The 19659-nt window shown below is 50.3% G+C and overlaps 1 protein-coding gene across 1 annotated transcript in view; it reads left to right on the top strand.

The window, feature by feature from the left end:
• The window catches only part of LOC147725812 (NACHT, LRR and PYD domains-containing protein 3-like), a 280887-nt gene that overhangs the window by 68175 nt on the left and 193053 nt on the right, over nucleotides 1–19659 (top strand). The window contains exon 2 of the mRNA XM_086959989.1: nucleotides 18720–18948. Coding sequence (XP_086816115.1) covers nucleotides 18724–18948 — 225 coding nt within the window. The 5' untranslated portion in view covers nucleotides 18720–18723. The remainder of the gene's footprint in view (nucleotides 1–18719; nucleotides 18949–19659) is intronic.

The raw sequence follows: 19659 nt of genomic DNA on the forward strand, positions 1-19659 counted from the left end.
TGTCTCATCCACTTCGGAAGGAGGGAGAGCCCGGATGGCGCAATACCGCCACACTGCTGTCATTATGAGTCGTAATTGGTTTGTCTTTCCTTTTCTGCTTTCACAACATACAAGTAACAATTCTGGCACTATATACTAGGTCACAACACTCGTGACTTGGCACAAAAACTAGTCCAACTGCTGTATGTTGGATTCTTGTGGCCCAAGGAGGCGTGGGAGAAGGAGCTGCCATGGGAAGAAGTGCACAGGCACGGGTGAGCTTTACATTTCTTAAATCTGTAAAACTAGACAAACGGCTGGCCTACTACTGCTCTGGGCTTTTAACCACAATGAGAGGATGACTGGATAGATGGATGGCAGAGTAAAGGGGAATCTGAGAGAATGGATGGGTGAAAAGATGGCAAAGTAAACTGAAATTGAGAAGATGGATGGATGGATTGATGATATAGGTAAAAGGATGGCAGAGTAAATGGAAATTGAAGAGGGTGAACTGATGGGGGATTGGCTGAAAGCATGGCAGAGTAAATAGACATCTAAGAGGATGGATGGATGGGTGGCTGGGTGACAGCATTGTAAAGTGTATGGAAAACTCAGAGGATGGGTGGGTAGATAAATAGTAATCTGAGAGGATTGATAAATGGCAAAGTAAATGGAAATCTGAGGGGATGGAGGGATGGATGAAAGTGTGACAGAGTCAACTTCCTCAGCACCGGGACACCTTTGTTGGGGGTAGCTGTGCGCTTTACAAACTTCTAAATAAATATTGGGGTCCGGTGTTGTGGACGGCTTTGTAGGCATGTGCGAGCAGCCTGGAGGTCACTCTTTTTTCAACGGGGAGCCAGTGGAGGTCTTGTAGGTGCTGGGTCATGTGGTCTTGTCTTGGGGTTCAAAGGATGAGTCTGGCAGTGGTGTTCTGGATGGTCTGGAGTTTGAGGAGTAGAGATTTGTTGATTCCAGCATAGAGGTAATTTCAGTAGTCAGCCTGCTGTTGATGAATGTGTGGGTGACGGTCTTCCTGTAATTGGGGGGGGATGCATTTAAAGTTTTTGTGGAGTATGCAGAGGGTGTTGACGCATGCGGAGGATACAGTGTTGATCTGTCAGTTCATGGTGAAGGAGGAGTCGAGTAAGATGCCGAGGTTGCGGGCGTGGTCCATGGGTGGTGGGGGTGCTGTAGAGGGTGGGGGGCCACCAGCTGTTGTTCCATGTTGAGTGGGTGGATCCAAGGGTGAGGACTTCCGTTTTCTCCGAGTTGAGCTTCAGGCAGCTGCTGCTCATCCATGATGCAATGCCCTTCATTCATTCCTTGAACTTGTACCTGGTGATGTCCGGTTCCTTGGTGAGGGAGAGGATGAGCTGGGTTTCGCCGGCATGGGATACTATGCTGAGTCTGTGTTTTTTGATGAAGGTTGACAGGCGGGCCATGTAGATATTGAAGAGCGTGGAGCTGAGGGAGGATTCTTGGGGTACTCTGCATCTGATCTCTGTTGGTTTGGAGAGGAAGGGCGGGAGTCTTATTCTTTGAGTTCGGCCGGTGAGGAAGGAGCGGATCCAGTCTAGGGCAGATCCCTGTATTCTTACATCGTGGAGTCTGACGGCTCGTGTGTGGTGGGAGACGGTGTTGAAGGCTGCTGAGAGGTCTAGTCGAATGACGGCTGCAGTGTGGCCTTGGTCGAAGAGTGTGCGGATGTCATCTGTGGCGGCTAGGAGGTCGGTCTTTGTTGCTGTGTTAGCCGTATTGAGACGTGTTGAGGATGTCGATGGATTCAATTAGCTGGATGTGGATGATCTTCTCAGTGACTTTGGCGGCAAAGGGGAGGAGGGAGATGGGCCTGTAGTTCTTGATGTCAGGTCTGCGGCGGGCTTCTTGATGAGGGGTTTGATTCTGTGTGTTTCCAGTCCTCGGGGAACATACCTATTTTCAAGGGTGCAGTTGATTGTCCATCGTAGTTCTGGTGCAATGGCGGATGCGGCCCTGTGGAAGATGTGTGGCGGTCAGGGGTCACTGGGTGCTTCAGAGTGTATGCTCCTCATGGTCTTTGCGGTGTCTTCTGTGGTGACAGGGGTCCAGATAAGGATGTTCAGCTGGGTGGCGTTGCAGGTGGAAGGTGTTGGGTCGGTGTCTTGGTCAATATAGTCGAAGTTGTTGTAGAGTCAGCAACGGCCCTTGCAAGTAAGAGCAGTGTGGCGGAGGGGCCAGGTGAGGGGAGATTTCGATGGATGAGGGTAAATTATTTGTTTATTTAATTTTCCCTTTTCATTGTCCGTTGAAATCCCCCCTCACGTGGCCCCACCGCTCGTACCTGCACGGGCTGTGGCTGCGTAGAGTGCCTTGATCTTGTGGTGGAGAAGGAGTCGAGTTTGTTGCTGAGGTCCTGAGAGGGAGGGACGTCAGAGGTCTCCCTGGGGGGGGTCTGGTGAATTCTTGTAAGATGTTGAAGAGTTCCTTGGTGTTGCGGGAGTTGGAGAGGATTCTGTCCTGGATGAAGTACCTCTTCGTAGATCTGATGAGTTGGTGGTTTGCTGTAGTGGCGGTCCTAAACCGATGATGGTGCATGATTCTGGGGCTTTGCTGTTCCTCCATGCTTTCTTGAGTCATCAGCATGAGCATTTGGATTCTCGGAAGTCCGTGGTGAACCAGGTGGCTTTGTGGTGTGTTGTCTGTCGGAGTTCTTGAGGGGTGCGAGCGTTTTGGCGCAGGCAGCGATTCATTTGTGTAGTTTATTGGCTGCAGAGTTGGCGTCTGTCATGGTGGGGGAGGAGTGCGGCTGAGGGTGGAGGCGAGGTGCTCTTCGGTGTTCTTGCTCCAGTTTCTGCATGGGATATGCGCTGGCTTGTATCGGGTGGGTTTTGAGAAGAAGTGGATGCAGTGGGGGAACGTCCATAGGGGTTGCGTGGTGTGACTGAAGCGAATGTTGATTCCTCCGGTGAAGATGGGGTTGAGGGTGTGTCCTGCCTTGTGGGTGGGGGTGGTGACGAGTTGTTTCAGTCCAATGTTGGGGAGGTTGTCTAGGAGGGCAGTGGCGTTGGGGGCGCTGAGGTTGTCAAGGTGGAAATTCAGATCTGCGAGCAGTACATAGTCTGTGGAGGCGAGGGTGTGGGGCGCAATGTGGTCTGCGATTGTGTAAGTGAATGGGGCACAGGGTCCAGGAAATCAGTAGAAGAGAGTTCTGCATACAGTTGTTCTGGGGTTGACCTGGATGGAGGTTGTCAGTCGGAGGGAGTTTTTGTGGATGATGGTGAGGCCTCCACGGGTGGATGGGGCAGTCTTTCCTCTGGATCTTGTACCTGTTGGGGATGGCGGTTGCAATGTGGGGTGCAGAGCTGACGGTGGTCCAGGCCTCTGTAAGGAAGGCAACGTCATGCATTATGGTATTGAGGAGGTCCCAGATTTCTATTGTGTATATGTTCAGGGAGCGTACGTTGAGGAGGTTGCAGCTCAGGGGTTTCGGTGCGCTGGCATCCAGTGGATTGGCGGTAGCTATTGGGGACCCGGAGGCGGGAGAAGATGCAGCGGCAGTGTTGGCAGGAGAACGGGCCTTGGGTGATGCTCGGCATTGAGAGCTGTGTATGAATTGGGGGTATACCCAAATAAAGTCACTGGGACCTGGGCTAGCTGAGTGTATAGAGGAGCGGGTCCCAGTTACGTAGGACAAGGATTGAGAGAGTAGTAAAATTATAAATCACACAGATAATGAATCCATCCGCACTGTTTTATTCACAATGGGAATGCATATTGAATATACAAACGTTAGAACATTAAATACGTAGTTAAGGCAGTGCCCCAAGAAAGGGAAGCGGGAGTGGGGATGTTTGATCATGTGAGGATAAGGTGAAGGAAAAGAAAAAGTATTTAAGAGTGACAGTACAATCAACTAGTATGAAGCCTCTAGTTGACACAGTTACACATTATGTACAGAACACATGACATATTAGTCAGTTATTGGAGTAGAGCATACTTCACATTTGTCCAATTAATGGAACATTCAGGCGTGAAGTTGACATTCAAAAGCATGAGGTTGTCGACGTTTCGACCCTTTACAATACGCAGGTATTAGTGCTATCCTTGCAGTAGGGTCTTCATCAGGACCGGAAACCGGGGCAAACAACCTAATTTAATATGTAAATAATCGAATTAGACTTGGGAAAGATATCCCTAAAATGTATCAACACAGAAATTAGCACACATACCCTTGACGGGATTGATATGGGGTCAGGAAACAAGATTATTGAACATAATTACGCAGACTAAGTGACATCAGCGATTGGTGCTTTAATTATGTAATTTAAGTGACTATCGAAGACATTGATTACCAGTATATGGACGATTTAGTATAGGGAGAGCAGTTGGATGTGTAAAAAACCAGCCCTACAGAGGTGCACATGGCCAGGAAGACTGCTTGAGAGCTGTAATGTCAAAAAACAAACGCTAGCGTCAAACATGGGCTGAGCTTATAAAGAACCATTGGACCTAATGTGCAGGTACCTGGTCTAGCGGTACTTGTATCACGCAGTTATGGGACAGCGACCGGGGATTAAGGTGGGTTGCTACAGACATCGACTTACCTCTCAGTTAGATGCAAACCGCAATCAAAGTTCAAAGCTCGAAGGCAGTCGGCCGGTCAGGCGAACCGACGGTTAAATGGAATCTATCGGGGTTGATGAAAGGAACCAATATCAGGGTCCACGTGCGCGGATATACACAAGGGTAACTCATTGCAAAGTTAAACTGAACTACACAAAGCAGAGGGGGGACTCACCAATAGTAGCGTTGACAACGCGAAAGTCCAAGATCAAGACGGTCAATCACAGAATAATCACACCGGATCTAGAGGGCAAGATGGAAACACTCCCATGAGCGCGCGACCTTAAATTACGGTGACTGTTAATACCGAGCCGGTCTAGGATGAGGGTGAGAGGGAGACACTTACCCAATGCGGAGTTAATCTCGCTTTCAGAAATGCTCGAGTTCGCAATGGCGAGCCGAGTTTCCGGGTTGATAGTTGCCATGGGGATGGAACCACGTGATGTGGAAACGCCGTGTGGAGAGAGTAAAAAGACTCGATCTGTTGCCAGGTTACCATAAACACGGGCATTCAAACTATGCTTCAGACGCGGTAGAATAGCGTAGAGCGGGGTGATATAATTCAGATTATATATTACTAGAATATGAGGTATATAAGTTAAAGGGGCGTTTGTCATACAATAGCAATTTACCAATATCTGGCAGTTGTTGTTGCCCCCAGGGTTGAGTGCGTGGAGGGTGCTGAGTTAGTGGCAGGGGGTCGGAAGGCCAAGGTCCCTGGCCCTGGTCGCAGTCGGGTTGGGTCACGGATAGGTGCAGACGGGTTTGCCTTTTGCGTGACTTGGCGTGACAGCGGCATGGCCGCGCAGCAAACGCCATTAAGAAGGGGTTTGGGGAGAGAGAGCAGCTGGGAGGCGGGAGGGGACTCAGGGGCAGCAGTGGCGGGAAAGGGAGCGAGAAGGCAACAGGAAAACAAAAACAAAACAGTGGGAACAGCAAACAGAAAAACGGCACAGACAGACAAAAAGGCCCAAATAGAGAAAAAGGCACAAATAGTGAAAAAGGCGCAAATAGTGAAAAAGGCACAAATAGACAAAAACAGAAAAACTGGAAAAGTGGACCAGCAGAAGAACAAGACTCTCCCACTGCGCCACCAGGGAGGAGGGGTAGGCAAGAGCCTGCGGGTGGAGGAGGGCCCTGAACACCTACCTGGAGACCGGAAGGCGCTGGGGGCAGTGCCTTAAGGACAGAGATGCACAAGGAGAGTGCGGTTACCCTGCACAGGAGGGCAGAGGTCTTGCTCGCCCTGTCGCCCCATCAGCAGCATCATTGGAAAAAGCTGCTACGCTCATCTCCAAAATCACAGCAACGCCAACCACATGCTGCGCGACTCCCAACCTGGCTTGAGATCGCACCTCAGATCAGATACAGCTTCATCATATATCACAGATGACGTTCTCCTGACCTTAATAAATTGTTTTTTTTTATTGAGGGTGGATGAAGACCCTTCTGAAGCAACAACCAAAATCCATGTCAGGGTGAACCACAAAAGTCACTAAATTACCCTGTGCTTAACCCTCTGGTAGCTCGGCACAAACGCAGCCAGGCTTACAGTGAAGGCACTGTGTATTTATGCCGCACACAAACAGTAATAAAGTGAAAACACAACACGTGAAAAATCCCACACCAAAAATACAGTTCAATTGAATGAATAAAATAACACCAAAGCGAATTAAATCCAATTAGTTATGAATTTTTAATGTGAATAAATCGAACCTAAAAGATCAAAGCACCAACTGCAGGCATCAAGTCATACGAGACTGGGGCAGTGTCAAAAGTCGTGTTCCACTTCGATGGGGCGCGGTTCAAATACACAAGGTGAATTGGGCCTAGTCTCAGCTTGCCTTTGGATTTCTAAGAAATTTTGAAGAAAGGTTCATGAGAATGTAAAGTTCAGCTGGGCAGGGCAGCCAGCGGTGTCCAAGGAGGAGGCGTTGTCATCGGGGAGCTGTTGATGAAGTCACTGTCATGATATCTGTGTGCTGACTTTGTCACCTTTTTGGAAGTCAAAAATCTCCAGTGAGACGAAGCTGTTGGCTGTAGCTGATGAGGGCACCACGAGGCTGGATACATTTTCAGAGTGGACCCGCTTAATAGGATTTGCGAAGGAAGAAGAGAAGGCCCGAAAGTCAGGCCAACCGACGATGCGCCACTGGTGGATTGGCGGGCAGCCAGGTCCCGATTCTCAGGCCACTTCTAAGTCCCAAGTTTCAGATTTTGGCTGGAAAAGCATCTTTAGCACCACTTCCAAGGGTCCAGGACGGGTTGGTCACCACTTGGGGATGAGGACTCTCTGCGGGCAGAGGCCAGGTGGAAGGTTCAAGGTCTCGGGAGCTTGTTATGTCCCTGTAGCTCACACAGATCACAAGTGCACTTCCATAGTGCCCCCTGCCCCTGCCGTCTTCTACCTTTAGATGGAGCCACTCGGTGCTCCACTCACACAGAACAGCATCAAAAATACCAATATGCTGACGATGCGGAACTCGACTTGAAAGCCTCCTCTGCTACAGGCATCGAGACCAAGATGTACTAAACCTTTGCACCGTCCTTGCGTCGCACAAGGTGATGCAGAAGCAAGGCAAAGGCTTACTTAGGATTGACAAAGTCACGCAAGGCCTGATTTGCGTGACATTACATGTATTTGTAAAGAAATGTAAAGCAACGCAATAGTTTGCTCTGTGTTGCGTTATTTTTGCTAGTAGTAGGTATTCTATGGTTGGAGAATGGGTGCTTCCTCGTATGCACCTGAGAATTTCCCAAAAAATCCAGATTTGCAAAGGTTTATTAAGGTGGAATTCCATACGCCTATCACAAAAAGGTGTCCCTTCCTGCACAAATACAATCCTGTCCATAACACAGGCACCCTTGCACCTTGCGGCATGCATGCCTGCATTGGTGCCCGGCATCCACAGTTGCCAGCACCGGGAGAGACCTGGAGAGTACCACATCTGCTCTCTCCCGTTCACCCAGCACCGACACTTTGCTTGATGCCCTACATTGCATGAAATTTAATAAGCCCACAATGTTTAAAACACTGCTTGCATCTTTTGATATCTGGCGGGAGCTATAAACGGGATGCAGTGCAATGGCTGAATGTTGTGAACCTTGACCCCTTTGAACACCAACTTTCACCAGAGGTCACTTGGATTCACCCTGGATAAAAACGTTGGCCTCAAGGAACATGTTGCTAAAAACCAAAGACGTCCTGGAACCAGCTTTTCCTTTTAAAGAAGGTGAAACTATTTCTTTCAGAAAGTGATTTCAGACCTGCTGCTCACCCTCTTGCCTCTAGTGGTGATGACGTCCTGCCCTGCGGCCTCCTGACTCCACACTGGGGCACTTTAGACACATCCTACGGCTGAGGTGGATTTGGAATGGGGAGGTGGACAGGCTCCATGAAGGTATCTATGTCTCCTCTACTCCAGGTCCAGTCTTTACTGGGCAATGTTCTCGAAGCATCTGAGTGGTCAGAGGTGGAGAAAGGCCTCCACATGAGAATGTTGGAGCTCCCTGAGTGGGGATGTGCTGTGACCTGATCACACACTATCCAGAAGGGAGATGAGGACACTTTGACTCTGGAACAAGGGGCCAAGCTTTCCAAGAGAAGGTCCCTGGGTCTGGAGAGCCAGCCCAGGGAACCCCAGAGGCGCAGCAGGAATCTGACTCTGATGGGGAGGATCTTACATCTGAGGAAGGGATTCCAGCCCTCCAGTCTTTCAGACCTGGCAGAACTGAAAGGAGCCGGCGGACCCCCCAGAGAGGAGTTTTGTGAGAAACAAAGAGCCTGTCCTTGAGCTCTTGAGGCAGATTGCCTCTAAGCAAGAGGAGGGTGATGACAGTGGATTTCACAGAATATAATGGGCAGATGGCTGCTTTATACTGAGTCCTGAAACCTCACGGAGGGGGCCACCAGGATGTAGGTGGTGCCCCAGAAGTACAGAGAGTTCATCCTGACTTTGGGCCATGATGTCCCCTTGGCAGGACATTTGGATCAGACAAAGACTTGGAACCTTTTGGTGAACCATTTCTACTGGCCCCATATGTCTGCAAAGGTAAAGGAGTTTTGCAGCTCCCGTGTCACCTGTCAGGCCAGTGGCAAGGCAGGGGGAAAAACAAGGACTCCCCTAATACCACTGCCAGTATTTGGGGTTCCTTTTGAGTGGGTGAGGATGGACATTGTTAGTCCCCAGGACTTATCTACTGCATTAGAAAATAGGTCTATCTTAGTGGTAGTTGACCATGCTACTAGATACCCTGAAGCCATGCCTCTTAGAACCATGATGCACCTGCGGTGGCTAGAGCACTGCTTTGTGTGTTCATCAGAGTGGGGTTTCCAAAAGAAGTGGTGTCAGACCGGGACACGAACTCCCTGCCCAGCTATCTGACTGCTATGTGGGATGCGTGAGGTGTCAATTACAAGTTCACCATGCCCTATCATCCACAAACAAATGGATTAGTTGAGAGGTTCAATAAAACCCTAAAGGGCATCATAAATGGGTTGTCAGAGAAACTCAGGAGGAGATGGGATGTTCTCCTCCCATGCTTACTGTTTGCCTACAGGGAGGTGCACCAGAAAGGGGTCGGTTTCAGTCCCTTTGAGTTGTTGTTTGGACACCCTGTGAAGGGGTCATTGAGCCTGCTAAGAGAGTCTTTAGAGAAGCCTCTCAAAGAAGCAAAGGACAATGTGCTAGGCCTTAGATCTAGAATGGCGGAGTACATGTATAAGGCATGCAGGAAACTAGAGGTCAGCCAGGAGCTCATGGAACACTGGTATGATCAGAAGGCTGCAATGTCTGAGTAAACTCCAAGACAGTTGGTGTGGGTGTTGAAGCCTGCAGCTCCCAGGACCCTCCATAACAAATGAAGAGGGCCCTATCCAATCGTTGAAAAGAATGGTGAGGCTATCTACCTGGTCAGGGGTAATTGAGCCTTCTGACAGTCCGGGGGCCAGCCCAGTGGTGCTGGTGCCCAAACCTGATCCCCAGATTGGAAAGAAGGAGTTACGGTTGAGTGTGGACTACAGAGGACTGAATGCAGTCACAAAGACTGATGCTCACCCTATACGTAGAGCTGAGGAGCTAATTGATAGGTTAGGGGCTGCTAAGCACCTGATTACTTTTGATTTGACTTCAGGTTACTGGCAGATTGCCCTCATAGATGGAGTAAAGGTGAGGTCAGCATTCTCCACCCCAGAGGGACATTATCAGTTCAAGGTAATGCCCTTTGGCTTAAAGAATGCACCTGCCACCTTCCAAAGGTTGGTGAACAGGGTAAATGTAAATGTAAATGTCTGGGTTGGAAGAGATCAGTGCTGCTTACCTGGATGATATTTCCGTATACAGTTCTACCTGGGATAACCACTTAAACCACCTAAGGGAAATGTGTCATGCCATGCAGCAGTCAGGCCTGACTATTAAGGCAAGCAAGGGCCAAGCAGGGCAGAGTTCTGTTGTAGGAGAGTAGGGTCTGCAATCCTATGGTCACCCCAGATTTTTGCTTTTTGCTTCACTGGTTTACGACTTTCCCTGGCTGTGGGCCTGCTAATAAGACCCACAGCCTTGCTGTTCTCTCTCTAAATTGACACACATGTACTTTAGGTGCATTTACCAATTGGTATTGGGGCACTCTTGTAAGTCCTTGTACAGTGTACCATAGGTACCCAGGGCATAAGTGTACCCAAGGCCTACCAGGGGCTGCAGCATGTATTATGCCACCCCTGGCTGGCCATCTAAACAGATACAACTGGCTGGTAACACAGCTGGGGCAAGGTGGTGTAATCACCCTTTGCTGTAGATATAGTATACCTATATCTAACCCCAAAATGGACACATATACTCCTAGCAGTCACTCCTATGGCAGGCCTTATCAATCCTGAAGGCAGAGTGCTTGGAATTATGTGAGATGGTGCTCTAGCATGAGCTGAGCCTATCTGCAGCTTTCAGAACTAGGGGCCAGATGTAGGTCGGTCGGTAACGGCAGAAAATCGGTATTTTCGGCCGTTACCGACCGGTATACATGATTTGGCATGTAGGGGCACAATTTTACAGAATCAGTAACTTTACCGATTCGGTAAAGTTACCGATTCTGTAAAATACCGAATCGGTATTTTTACCGATTCGGTAAATCTCAGATGTAGGTGGGACTCTTCTGAGTCCCAAAGGCCCTACAAAATCGGTATTTTACCACACAATCCTATTGTGTGGTAAAATACCGATTTCAGGTGTGCATGCACATGTGTGCATGCACACCTTGCCATGTGACAGACAGACATGCCCTTAGGTCATGTGTGTGTGCCACATGGCGCACATGCCTATTTGTGGGGTGCCAGAGGGTGTCAAAGTGACACCCCCTGCACCCCTGCAAAATCGGTATTTACCGATTCTGTAAATACAGAATTGGTATTTCCCATTGATTCCTATGGGCTTTGAAGCCCATAGGAATCAATGGTAAATATCGATTCTGTATTTACAGAATCGGTAAATACCGAATGTGACAGATTCGGTATTTACACATCTGGAAATACCTACATGTCCACCACATTGATTTACCGATTTTCAATTACCGAATCGGTAAAATTCGGTAATTGAAAATCGGTAAATCAATATTACCTACATCGGGCCCCAAGTCCTTTAGCTGTTTCCATGATAACGCTATACCATATACTCTTAAGTGCATTATAATCCTCGCGGTTATTTGCTAACTTTATCAAAACATGTCGAGTAAGGTGTCATACAAATTTGAATACTACCCCCTCTCTAGTTCTGGCGACAGGGGTAGAATTCCACCCTTTGAGAGGGACACGACATGTATGTAACTGTGAACCCCGGTTAAAGTTAACTCGAGCCTCAGCATCACAAAATGGATGCTGCCACCACAGACACAAGTCTGACCTCCTGCTGCTGGGAGTCCTTCCAGCGAGGGAGGCCTGGGCAAAAGGTTTCCTACCTTGGGAGGTGCTAGCACCACCCCAGACAGGATTTTGTGTATTGAGGTAGGACAGGCTGAAAGGAATGAGACATGCCTGGGGCACACAAGGTGTCCCTGTTTATACCCCAGTTCAAACCAGTTGCTGGGGCACTCCAGCCACAGTTCTGGCGCGAAACCGGACAAAGGATAGGGTGTGTAACCACCCCCCTTCCTGGTCCCACCCAAAGGAGAGACCTAGTCACAGTACAGCCCCCTTTAGGAGAATAAAGGTAGGAGCTGGTCCGATTCCAAATTAGATTAATCCTGATTTGAAACTACAAAGAAGAAACTCTGGACTTCGATGTTCTGCTCCACAGAAGACTGAAGAAATCTCCCTTGTGGCCAAGGAGTGACCACCCTGCACAAGCAGACACCATCAAGCGTCCTAGCGGTTCACTTTGTCGTCCTTCTTCCGGGAACCAGACTTCAGAGCCCGACGAGATCCGGACTGTAGATAGAGGTTAGAGACGAGGTCACTTGCTGGCTGGCTAGTGACCTCTTCTCCGACCTCTATCTACATCTGCAGCACAGCTGAGATCCGTGGGTGCGACGAGACACGTGGGACCGGCCATCTTGAAGAAACTGCACTTCGCTTCCAGCACGACTTCAGAGGCATCCTCGAGAAAGTGCTTTGGGGATTGAGAAGCCCCAGCCCCGAGCAGCTCCTGCACAGAAGATCAGCCCTCCAGCATCCACGAGATCTGCGTGGGGACATTTTGCTTGATTGCTGCTCGATGCTTTGTCTGGTCACTTGCCGGCTGGCTAGTGACCTCCTAGACGACGATCTAAGAAATCTACACTGCTGGTCTGGTTGGTCCAGACTGGCCATTGCTTCCCTGTAAAGGAGAAGCACCCTGGACCCTCCTGGTCCGCACCAAATGCCTTTTCCACTCACTGCGTGGGTTGTCTTTGCCAAGGCCTGTTGACGCCGAATCCGGAACCAACATCGCCGACAGCGAGAGCCTGCGTGGGAAAGCTCGTGCCTCCATCCTGGTCGTCAAAGACACCTCCTGGTCCACGTGGCTGCAGAGTCAAGCGTCCACTCTTCACCTGATCGCGACGACAGCATCTGGTTCCTTCCTGGTTCCACTCCAGTCACTGGCTAGTGACTTTGAACATTGTCCCCTCTGCTTTCAGGTCTTCATCTTCCTCCATCCACCCTTGGATCGCTCCGGACATCTTCCTCCTGGTCGCCTGCAGCATCTTTCTTTAAGGCTCCATAGACTTCGACGCGGAAACCCGACACACTTTCACACCTATGCACCCGCAGCCCGTGGGTGAGGTAACAAGAGCATTTCGGTGCTCAAGGGTAGATCGACTCTCCTAGTGTCCAGGTATCCTGTCGTAACTAGTAGGAACTGTCTTTTACTTACCTTTTCGTAATTTGTTCTGCCCATTGACTTTGTTCCGCATCTCGCGTGTGAGTTCACACTCTGCACACGCGTCCCGTGGGCCTCCTGCTTCTTACCTAAGGTTAGGGTAGTGTAGTCCCAGCGATCCTACAGCCTCTTGACATCTTCATTTCCTCTATCGATTTCCTTATACCATTTACTTAGTATATGGTTTGTCGTGCCCCTAGGGCACCATTGTAATTTGTGCAACTTATCGTATTTTTCTTAAGAGTCTTGTCATGTGCTTAGCCCTCTGATCTCATAAAGAGTTCAGAGGTGTTTGTTAGTAATAAATATCTTGTTTATTTTCATAACTACCTGTGTGGTGTCCTTTCACTTGGTATTCAAGGGGTTATATGTGGTAAAACAGCTGGCTTCACATGCCAAAAGAGTTTAGCCTAAGACTGCTTTTGTCCACGCTACCAGAATAGCTGGTCTATAAGGTTGACTTACAACCAATCACCATAAGGGTTGTTTGGACTGATACAAGGTGATCACTAGAACTAGTGAGCGTCATATATCAGGCCAACCTCTCACATCTGTGGTGGTAGGTGGGGGCCATGTACAGCCTCTCCAGGCCAAAATCCAAACCATTACCCAGACTCAGGTCAGGGCATTCCTTGGACTGGCTGGATACTATTGAAGATTTGTTCAGAACTGTGGGATCCTTGTGGTCCCCTGACTGAACTCACTTCTAAGAAGAGGCCCAAATGGTGGATTGGAACCCAGAAAGCTTTTGACACGCTGAAAGCTGCTATGTGCGGTACAAAAGGGGGTGTTGATGGACGGAGTATCTGAATCAATCAAACACTCACACCCAGTCAAAAGATCTGGGCTTAATCCATCACCGTTCTTTATCCCACTCTTCCACCCCAGTTCAGACATGGCTATATGCAAATCAGTCTGACCCTGTGCCTCATGGGAACAGTCCAGCCCGAACTGCCAAGCCATGTCGTCCCTGGACCAGAAACGAGCTTCCGAGGACCGGTTTCTGGCATTCCAGCCGTCTTCAGCCCGGCTTGCTTGAATCCAGTGGCAAAGTGAGCAAGGGACTCACGTCTGAGCATACCCTGCCACACTTATGGCGGCCAAAAGCGGTACAAAAGGAGGTGGTGATGGACGGAGCATCTGAATCAATCAAACACTCACACCCAGTCAAAAGATCTGGGTTTAATCCATCACGTTCTTTAGCCCACTCTGCCACCCCAGTTCAGACAAGGCTATATGCAAATCAGTCTGACCCTCTGCCTCATGGAAATAGTCCAGCCCGAACTGCCAAGCCATGCCTTCCCTGGACCGGTTTCTGGCATTCCAGCCGTCTTCAGCCCGGCTTGCTTGAATCCAGTGGCAAAGTGAGCAAGGGACTCACGTCTGAGCATACCCTGCCACACTTATGGCGGCCAAAAGTGGTACAAAAGGGGGGTGGTGATGGACGGAGCATCTGAGTCACTCAAACACTCACACCCAGTCAAAAGATCTGGGCTTAATCCATCACCGTTCTTTAGCCCACTCTGCCACCCCAGTTCAGACATGGCTATATGCAAATCAGTCTGACCCTCTGCCTCATGGAAATTGTCCAGCCCGAACTGCCAAGCCATGTCTTCCCTGGACTGGAAACAAGTTTCTGAGGACCGGTTTCTGGCATTCCAGCCGTCTTCAGCCCGGCTTGCTTGAATCCAGTGGCAAAGTGAGCAAGGGACTCAGGTCTGAGCATACCCTGCCACACTTATGGCGGCCAAAAGCGGTACAAAAGGGGGGTGGTGATGGACAGAGGATCTGAGTCACTCAAACACTCACACCCAGTCAAAAGATCTGGGCTTAATCCATCACCGTTCTTTAGCCCACTCTGCCACCCCAGTTCAGACATGGCCATATGCAAATCAGTCTGACCCTCTGCCTCATGGAAACAGTCCAGCCCGAACTGCCAAGCCATGCCTTCCCTGGACCGGAAACAAGCTTCTGAGGACCGGTTTCTGGCATTCCAGCCCTCATCAGCCAGGCTTGCTTGAATCCATGGCAAAGTGAGCAAGGGACTCACGTCTGAGCATACCCTGCCACACTTATGGCGGCCAAAAGCGGTACAAAAGGGGGTGGTGATGGACGGAGCATCTGAACCAATCAAACACTCACACCCAAGCTGCTATGTGGTCACACATGCGCAAAGTCAGCCCCGACATTGAGCAGGTGTGAGGTCATATGCAGGGAAGGAGTTAATGGGCAATTTTCTCTGAGGAACGCCTACGCAGAGAGTGAATTGCAAAGCGGAAGGGTGCTCGGGCCTATTATGCATCCCAATCCAACCTGGTGGGAGTCCATCACCTGGAAGAAAACAGTTGCAACGAACACAACGTTTAATGATCTTAGTTAACACCAGCCACAAGTTCCGAAGCAACCAGTTTTTGTTTGACTTCTATGGTGAAATGAGAAAATGTACTTGGGGGATAATCTGCCCTTATTCATGAATTTTTGAAACATTAAAAAAAGCCTGATACGACAACTTGTAGCACCCCTGCTCCTTCTTCATCCTCAGGTATCCTCTTCCAGGACACCAGGACCCAAGGGATGAAGAAGGTGCCGGGGTGTTGTAGGAAAGTGACACGTTTTGCCTGGTGTCTGATGTGATTTCAAATCGTAAGTGCACTGGGTCTCTGCCAACCAGGTCTTCAGTGCCAGATCTCTTTCCCAAACACTGTAACATGATGGACAACACTTCAGCAACTCCTGTAAGTCCTTAGTGAATTGTACCCTGGTGCCCAGGGCATTGGGGCTGAAGAGAGTCCTCTGGGGCTGCAGCACTGGTTGTGCCACCCCAGGGACCCTCACAGCGAGTCTGCGCCTAACGACAGATAGCACTCTGGAGACCTACCTCAGCAGTGGCGCAGCAGCTCCAGAATCGTCGCTCCAAGGTGTCAGCACATGACGGCTAGGTTCATCTTGTCGTGCCATTGCCCCGCTGCACCCAGCCTGTCCGGCCGGGGCATCTTCAAACCAGCTGTGCCCGAGGCCCCAAAGCCCTTCCGACCTTTTCTGTCCTCTGAGAGCCGTTGGACTTACCTCCAGTCCCCCTTTGCTTTGCTTCCACAGGTGGCCCCTCGTCTTCCTAGCGCCCCAGCTACAAAGTCTCCTTTTCTTGCTCCCGGTGAAATCCAGGACACCCCCAAGAACTTGGCCTTGGAACTTTGGACCTTGGCCTGAACCTTCTGATTCCTAAAATGTGAGCCACACAAACAACTGTGTTTTCCACTTGCCCTTTGCCACCCATAGGAAATGTATGGTGCATGATTGCACACACCTGTAGATGTTGCATTCACTGCGTTTTTCTCGTATTGCGAAAAGTATTTGCCTGGAACCCGAAGTTCTTGGGCTAAATATTTATATAAAAGGAAGTGTTATTTTTCTAATTCGGTCTGCACTTTATTCTTTGAGTGTGTGTCTAATTTATTGCCTCTGTGTGTCACAACAAATGCTTAGCACTGCCCTCTGATAAGCCTAACTGCTTGCCCACACTACCCTTAGTATTTTCTACTTTTGCATCGTAAACCAATCAGCGTCTCTCCCACCTCTCTGTGTATCCCATTGTGGTGCACTATAGAGAGGTGGGTTTCCTAGAGTCACGGAGGCGACTGGTGTATCACTGAGGAGACTGGTGTGTCACTGAGGAGACTGGTGTGTCACTGAGGAGACTGGTGTGTCACTAATGAGACTAGTGTGTCACTGAGGAGACTAGTGTGTCACTGAGGAGACTGCTGTGTCACTGAGGAGACTAGTGTGTCACTGAGGGGACTAGTGTGCCACTGAGGGGACTGGTGTGTCACTGAGGAGACTAGTGTGTCACTGAGGAGACTGGCATGTCACTGAGGAGACTGGCATGTCACTGAGGAGACTTGCATGTCACTGAGGGGACTGGTATGTCACTGAGGAGACTAGTGTGTCACTGAGGGGACTGAAATGTCACTGAGGGGACTGGTGTGTCACTGAGGAGACTAGCGGGTCACTGAGGGGACTGGCATGCCACTGAGGAGACCTTTGTGTCACTGAGGGGACTGGCATGTCACTGAGGAGACTAGCGTGTCACTGAGGGGACTGGTGTGCCACTGAGGGGACTGGTATGTCACTGAGGGGACTGGCATGCCACTGAGGAGACCTTTGTGTCACTGAGGGGACTGGCATGTCACTGAGGAGACTAGCGTGTCACTGAGGAGACTTTTGTGTCACTGAGGGGACTGGCATGTCACTGAGGAGACTGGTGTGTCACTGAGGAGACCTTTGTGTCACTGAGGGGACTGGCATGTCACTGAGGAGACTGGTGTGTCACTGAGGAGACTAGCGTGTCACTGAGGTGACTGGCATGTCACTGAGGAGACCTTTGTGTCACTGAGGGGACTGGCATGTCACTGAGGAGACTAGCGTGTCACTGAGGGGACTGGCGTGTCACTGAGGGGACTGGTAAGTCACTGAGGAGACTGGTGTGTCACTGAGGAGACTGGTGTGTCACTGAGGAGACTGGGGTGTCACTGAGGAGACTGGGGTGTCACTGAGGAGACTGGGGTGTCACTGAGGGGACTGGTGTGTCACTGAGGGGACTGGTGTGTCATTGAGGAGACCTTTGTGTCACTGAGGGGACTGTCATGTCACTGAGGAGACTGGTGGGTCACTGAGGAGACTAGCGTGTCACTGAGGGGAATGGCATGTCACTGAGGAGACCTTTGTGTCACTGAGGGGACTGGCATGTCACTGAGGAGACTAGCGTGTCACTGAGGGGACTGGCGTGTCACTGAGGGGACTGGTAAGTCACTGAGGAGACTGGTGTGTCACTGAGGAGACTGGTGTGTCACTGAGGAGACTGGTAAGTCACTGAGGAGACTAGCGAGTCACTGAGGAGACTGGCATGTCACTGAGGGGACTGGCGTGTCACTGAGGAACCTTGTGTGTCACTGAGGAGACTGGTGTGTCACTGAGGGGACTGGTAAGTCACTGAGGAGACTAGCGTGTCACTGAGGAGACTGGTGTGTCACTGAGGAGACTAGTGTGTCACTGAGGAGACTGGTGTGTAACTGAGCAGACTAGCGTGTTACTGAGGGGACTGGCATGTCCCTGAGGAGACTAGCATTTCACTGAGGGGACTGCCATGTCACTATGTCACTGAGGATACTGTCATTAAGTTGACAGGCGTGTTACTGAGGACACTGCTGTGTCACTGAGGAGTCTGGCATTTCCCTGAGGAGGCTTGTGTGTCACTGAGGAGACTGGAGTGTTACTGGGGGGACTGGGGTGTCACTGAGGAGACCTGTGTGTCACCGAGGAAACTGGCAAGTTTCTGAGGCGACTTATTTGTCAGTGAGGAAACTGGTGTGTCACTGAGGAGACTGAAGTGTTACAGGGGGGACTGGCATGTCACTGAGGAGACTGGCCAGTCACTGAGGAGACTAAAATGTCACTGAGGAGACTGTTATGTCACTGAGGAGACTGGTGTGTCACTGAGGAGACTGGTCAGTCATTGAGGAGACTGGCATGTCACTTAGGGGACTAGGGTGTCACTAAGGAGCGTTACTGCGCAAGGAGACCTCCTCTGGTCTTTCAAGGTTAGATCTGCAGAAAAGCACTGAGAAGGCATGTTATTGCTGTGAGTATTGCCCTATATGTCCTGGTAGTTCACGTGTGGCATCTTTGTTCCTGTTTTTCACTTTGAAAAGTTCTTTAAGTGAAACAGACTGCAAGGAATGAATAACTTTTTGCTAGAAAAGATTAAAGTTCTGGACTTCCTTTTGTCTGTTTCAGGACCATGGCTGGGCACGCAGCGCAGGAAGTGCTGGCTTCCTCCAAGGATGACATCTCTGATGTGGCAGGATCTTCTGTCGGCGACATGTTGGCATCCTACGATGACATCTCCCTCCGACGACTGACTGAGTTTCTGCTTCCCAGGCTGGCCGAGGCCATTGCGGAGATCAGCCTATTCATCGGGGGAAGGCTCAACCAGAAGGGTCTAATCACGCAGGAGGAATACCAGGTACTGCGAGGGTCACTGGAGGCGTGACATGGCGGGGTCACTCTGGAGGTGTGACATGGTGGGATCACTCTGGAGGTGTGACATGGCAGCTTCACTATGGAGGCGTGACATGGTGGGGTCACTCTGGAGGCGTGACATGGTGGTCACTCTGGAGGCGTGACATGGCGGGGTCACTCTGGAGGCGTGACATGTTGGTCACTCTGGAGGCATGACATGGCGGGGTCACTCTAGAGGTGTGACATGGCGGGGTCACTCTGGAGGCGTGACATGGCAGGGTGACATGGCGGGGTCACTCTGGAGGCATGACATGTTGGTCACTCTGGAGGCGTGACATGGCTGGGTCACTCTGGAGGTGTGACATGGCGGGGTCACTCTGGAGGCGTGACATGGCAGGGTGACATGGCGGGGTCACTCTGGAGGCGTGACATGTTGGTCACTCTGGAGGTGTGACATGGCTGGGTCACTCTGGAGGTGTGACATGGCGGGGTCACTCTGGAGGCGTGACATGGCGGGGTCACTCTGGAGGCGTGACATGGTGGGATCACTCGAAGTGTGACACGGCAGGGTGACTTTGGAAGTGTGACATGGCAATGACACTCTGGAGGTGTGACATGTCCTGGTCATTCTGGAGTTGTGACATGGCCGGTTCTTTCTGGCGATGTGAAATAGCTAATTAATTTTGAAGTTGTGACATGGATGAGTCATTTTGGA

Source organism: Lissotriton vulgaris, chromosome 3_1, assembly GCF_964263255.1.
Source record: "Lissotriton vulgaris chromosome 3_1, aLisVul1.2, whole genome shotgun sequence".
Lineage (NCBI taxonomy): Eukaryota > Metazoa > Chordata > Amphibia > Caudata > Salamandridae > Lissotriton > Lissotriton vulgaris.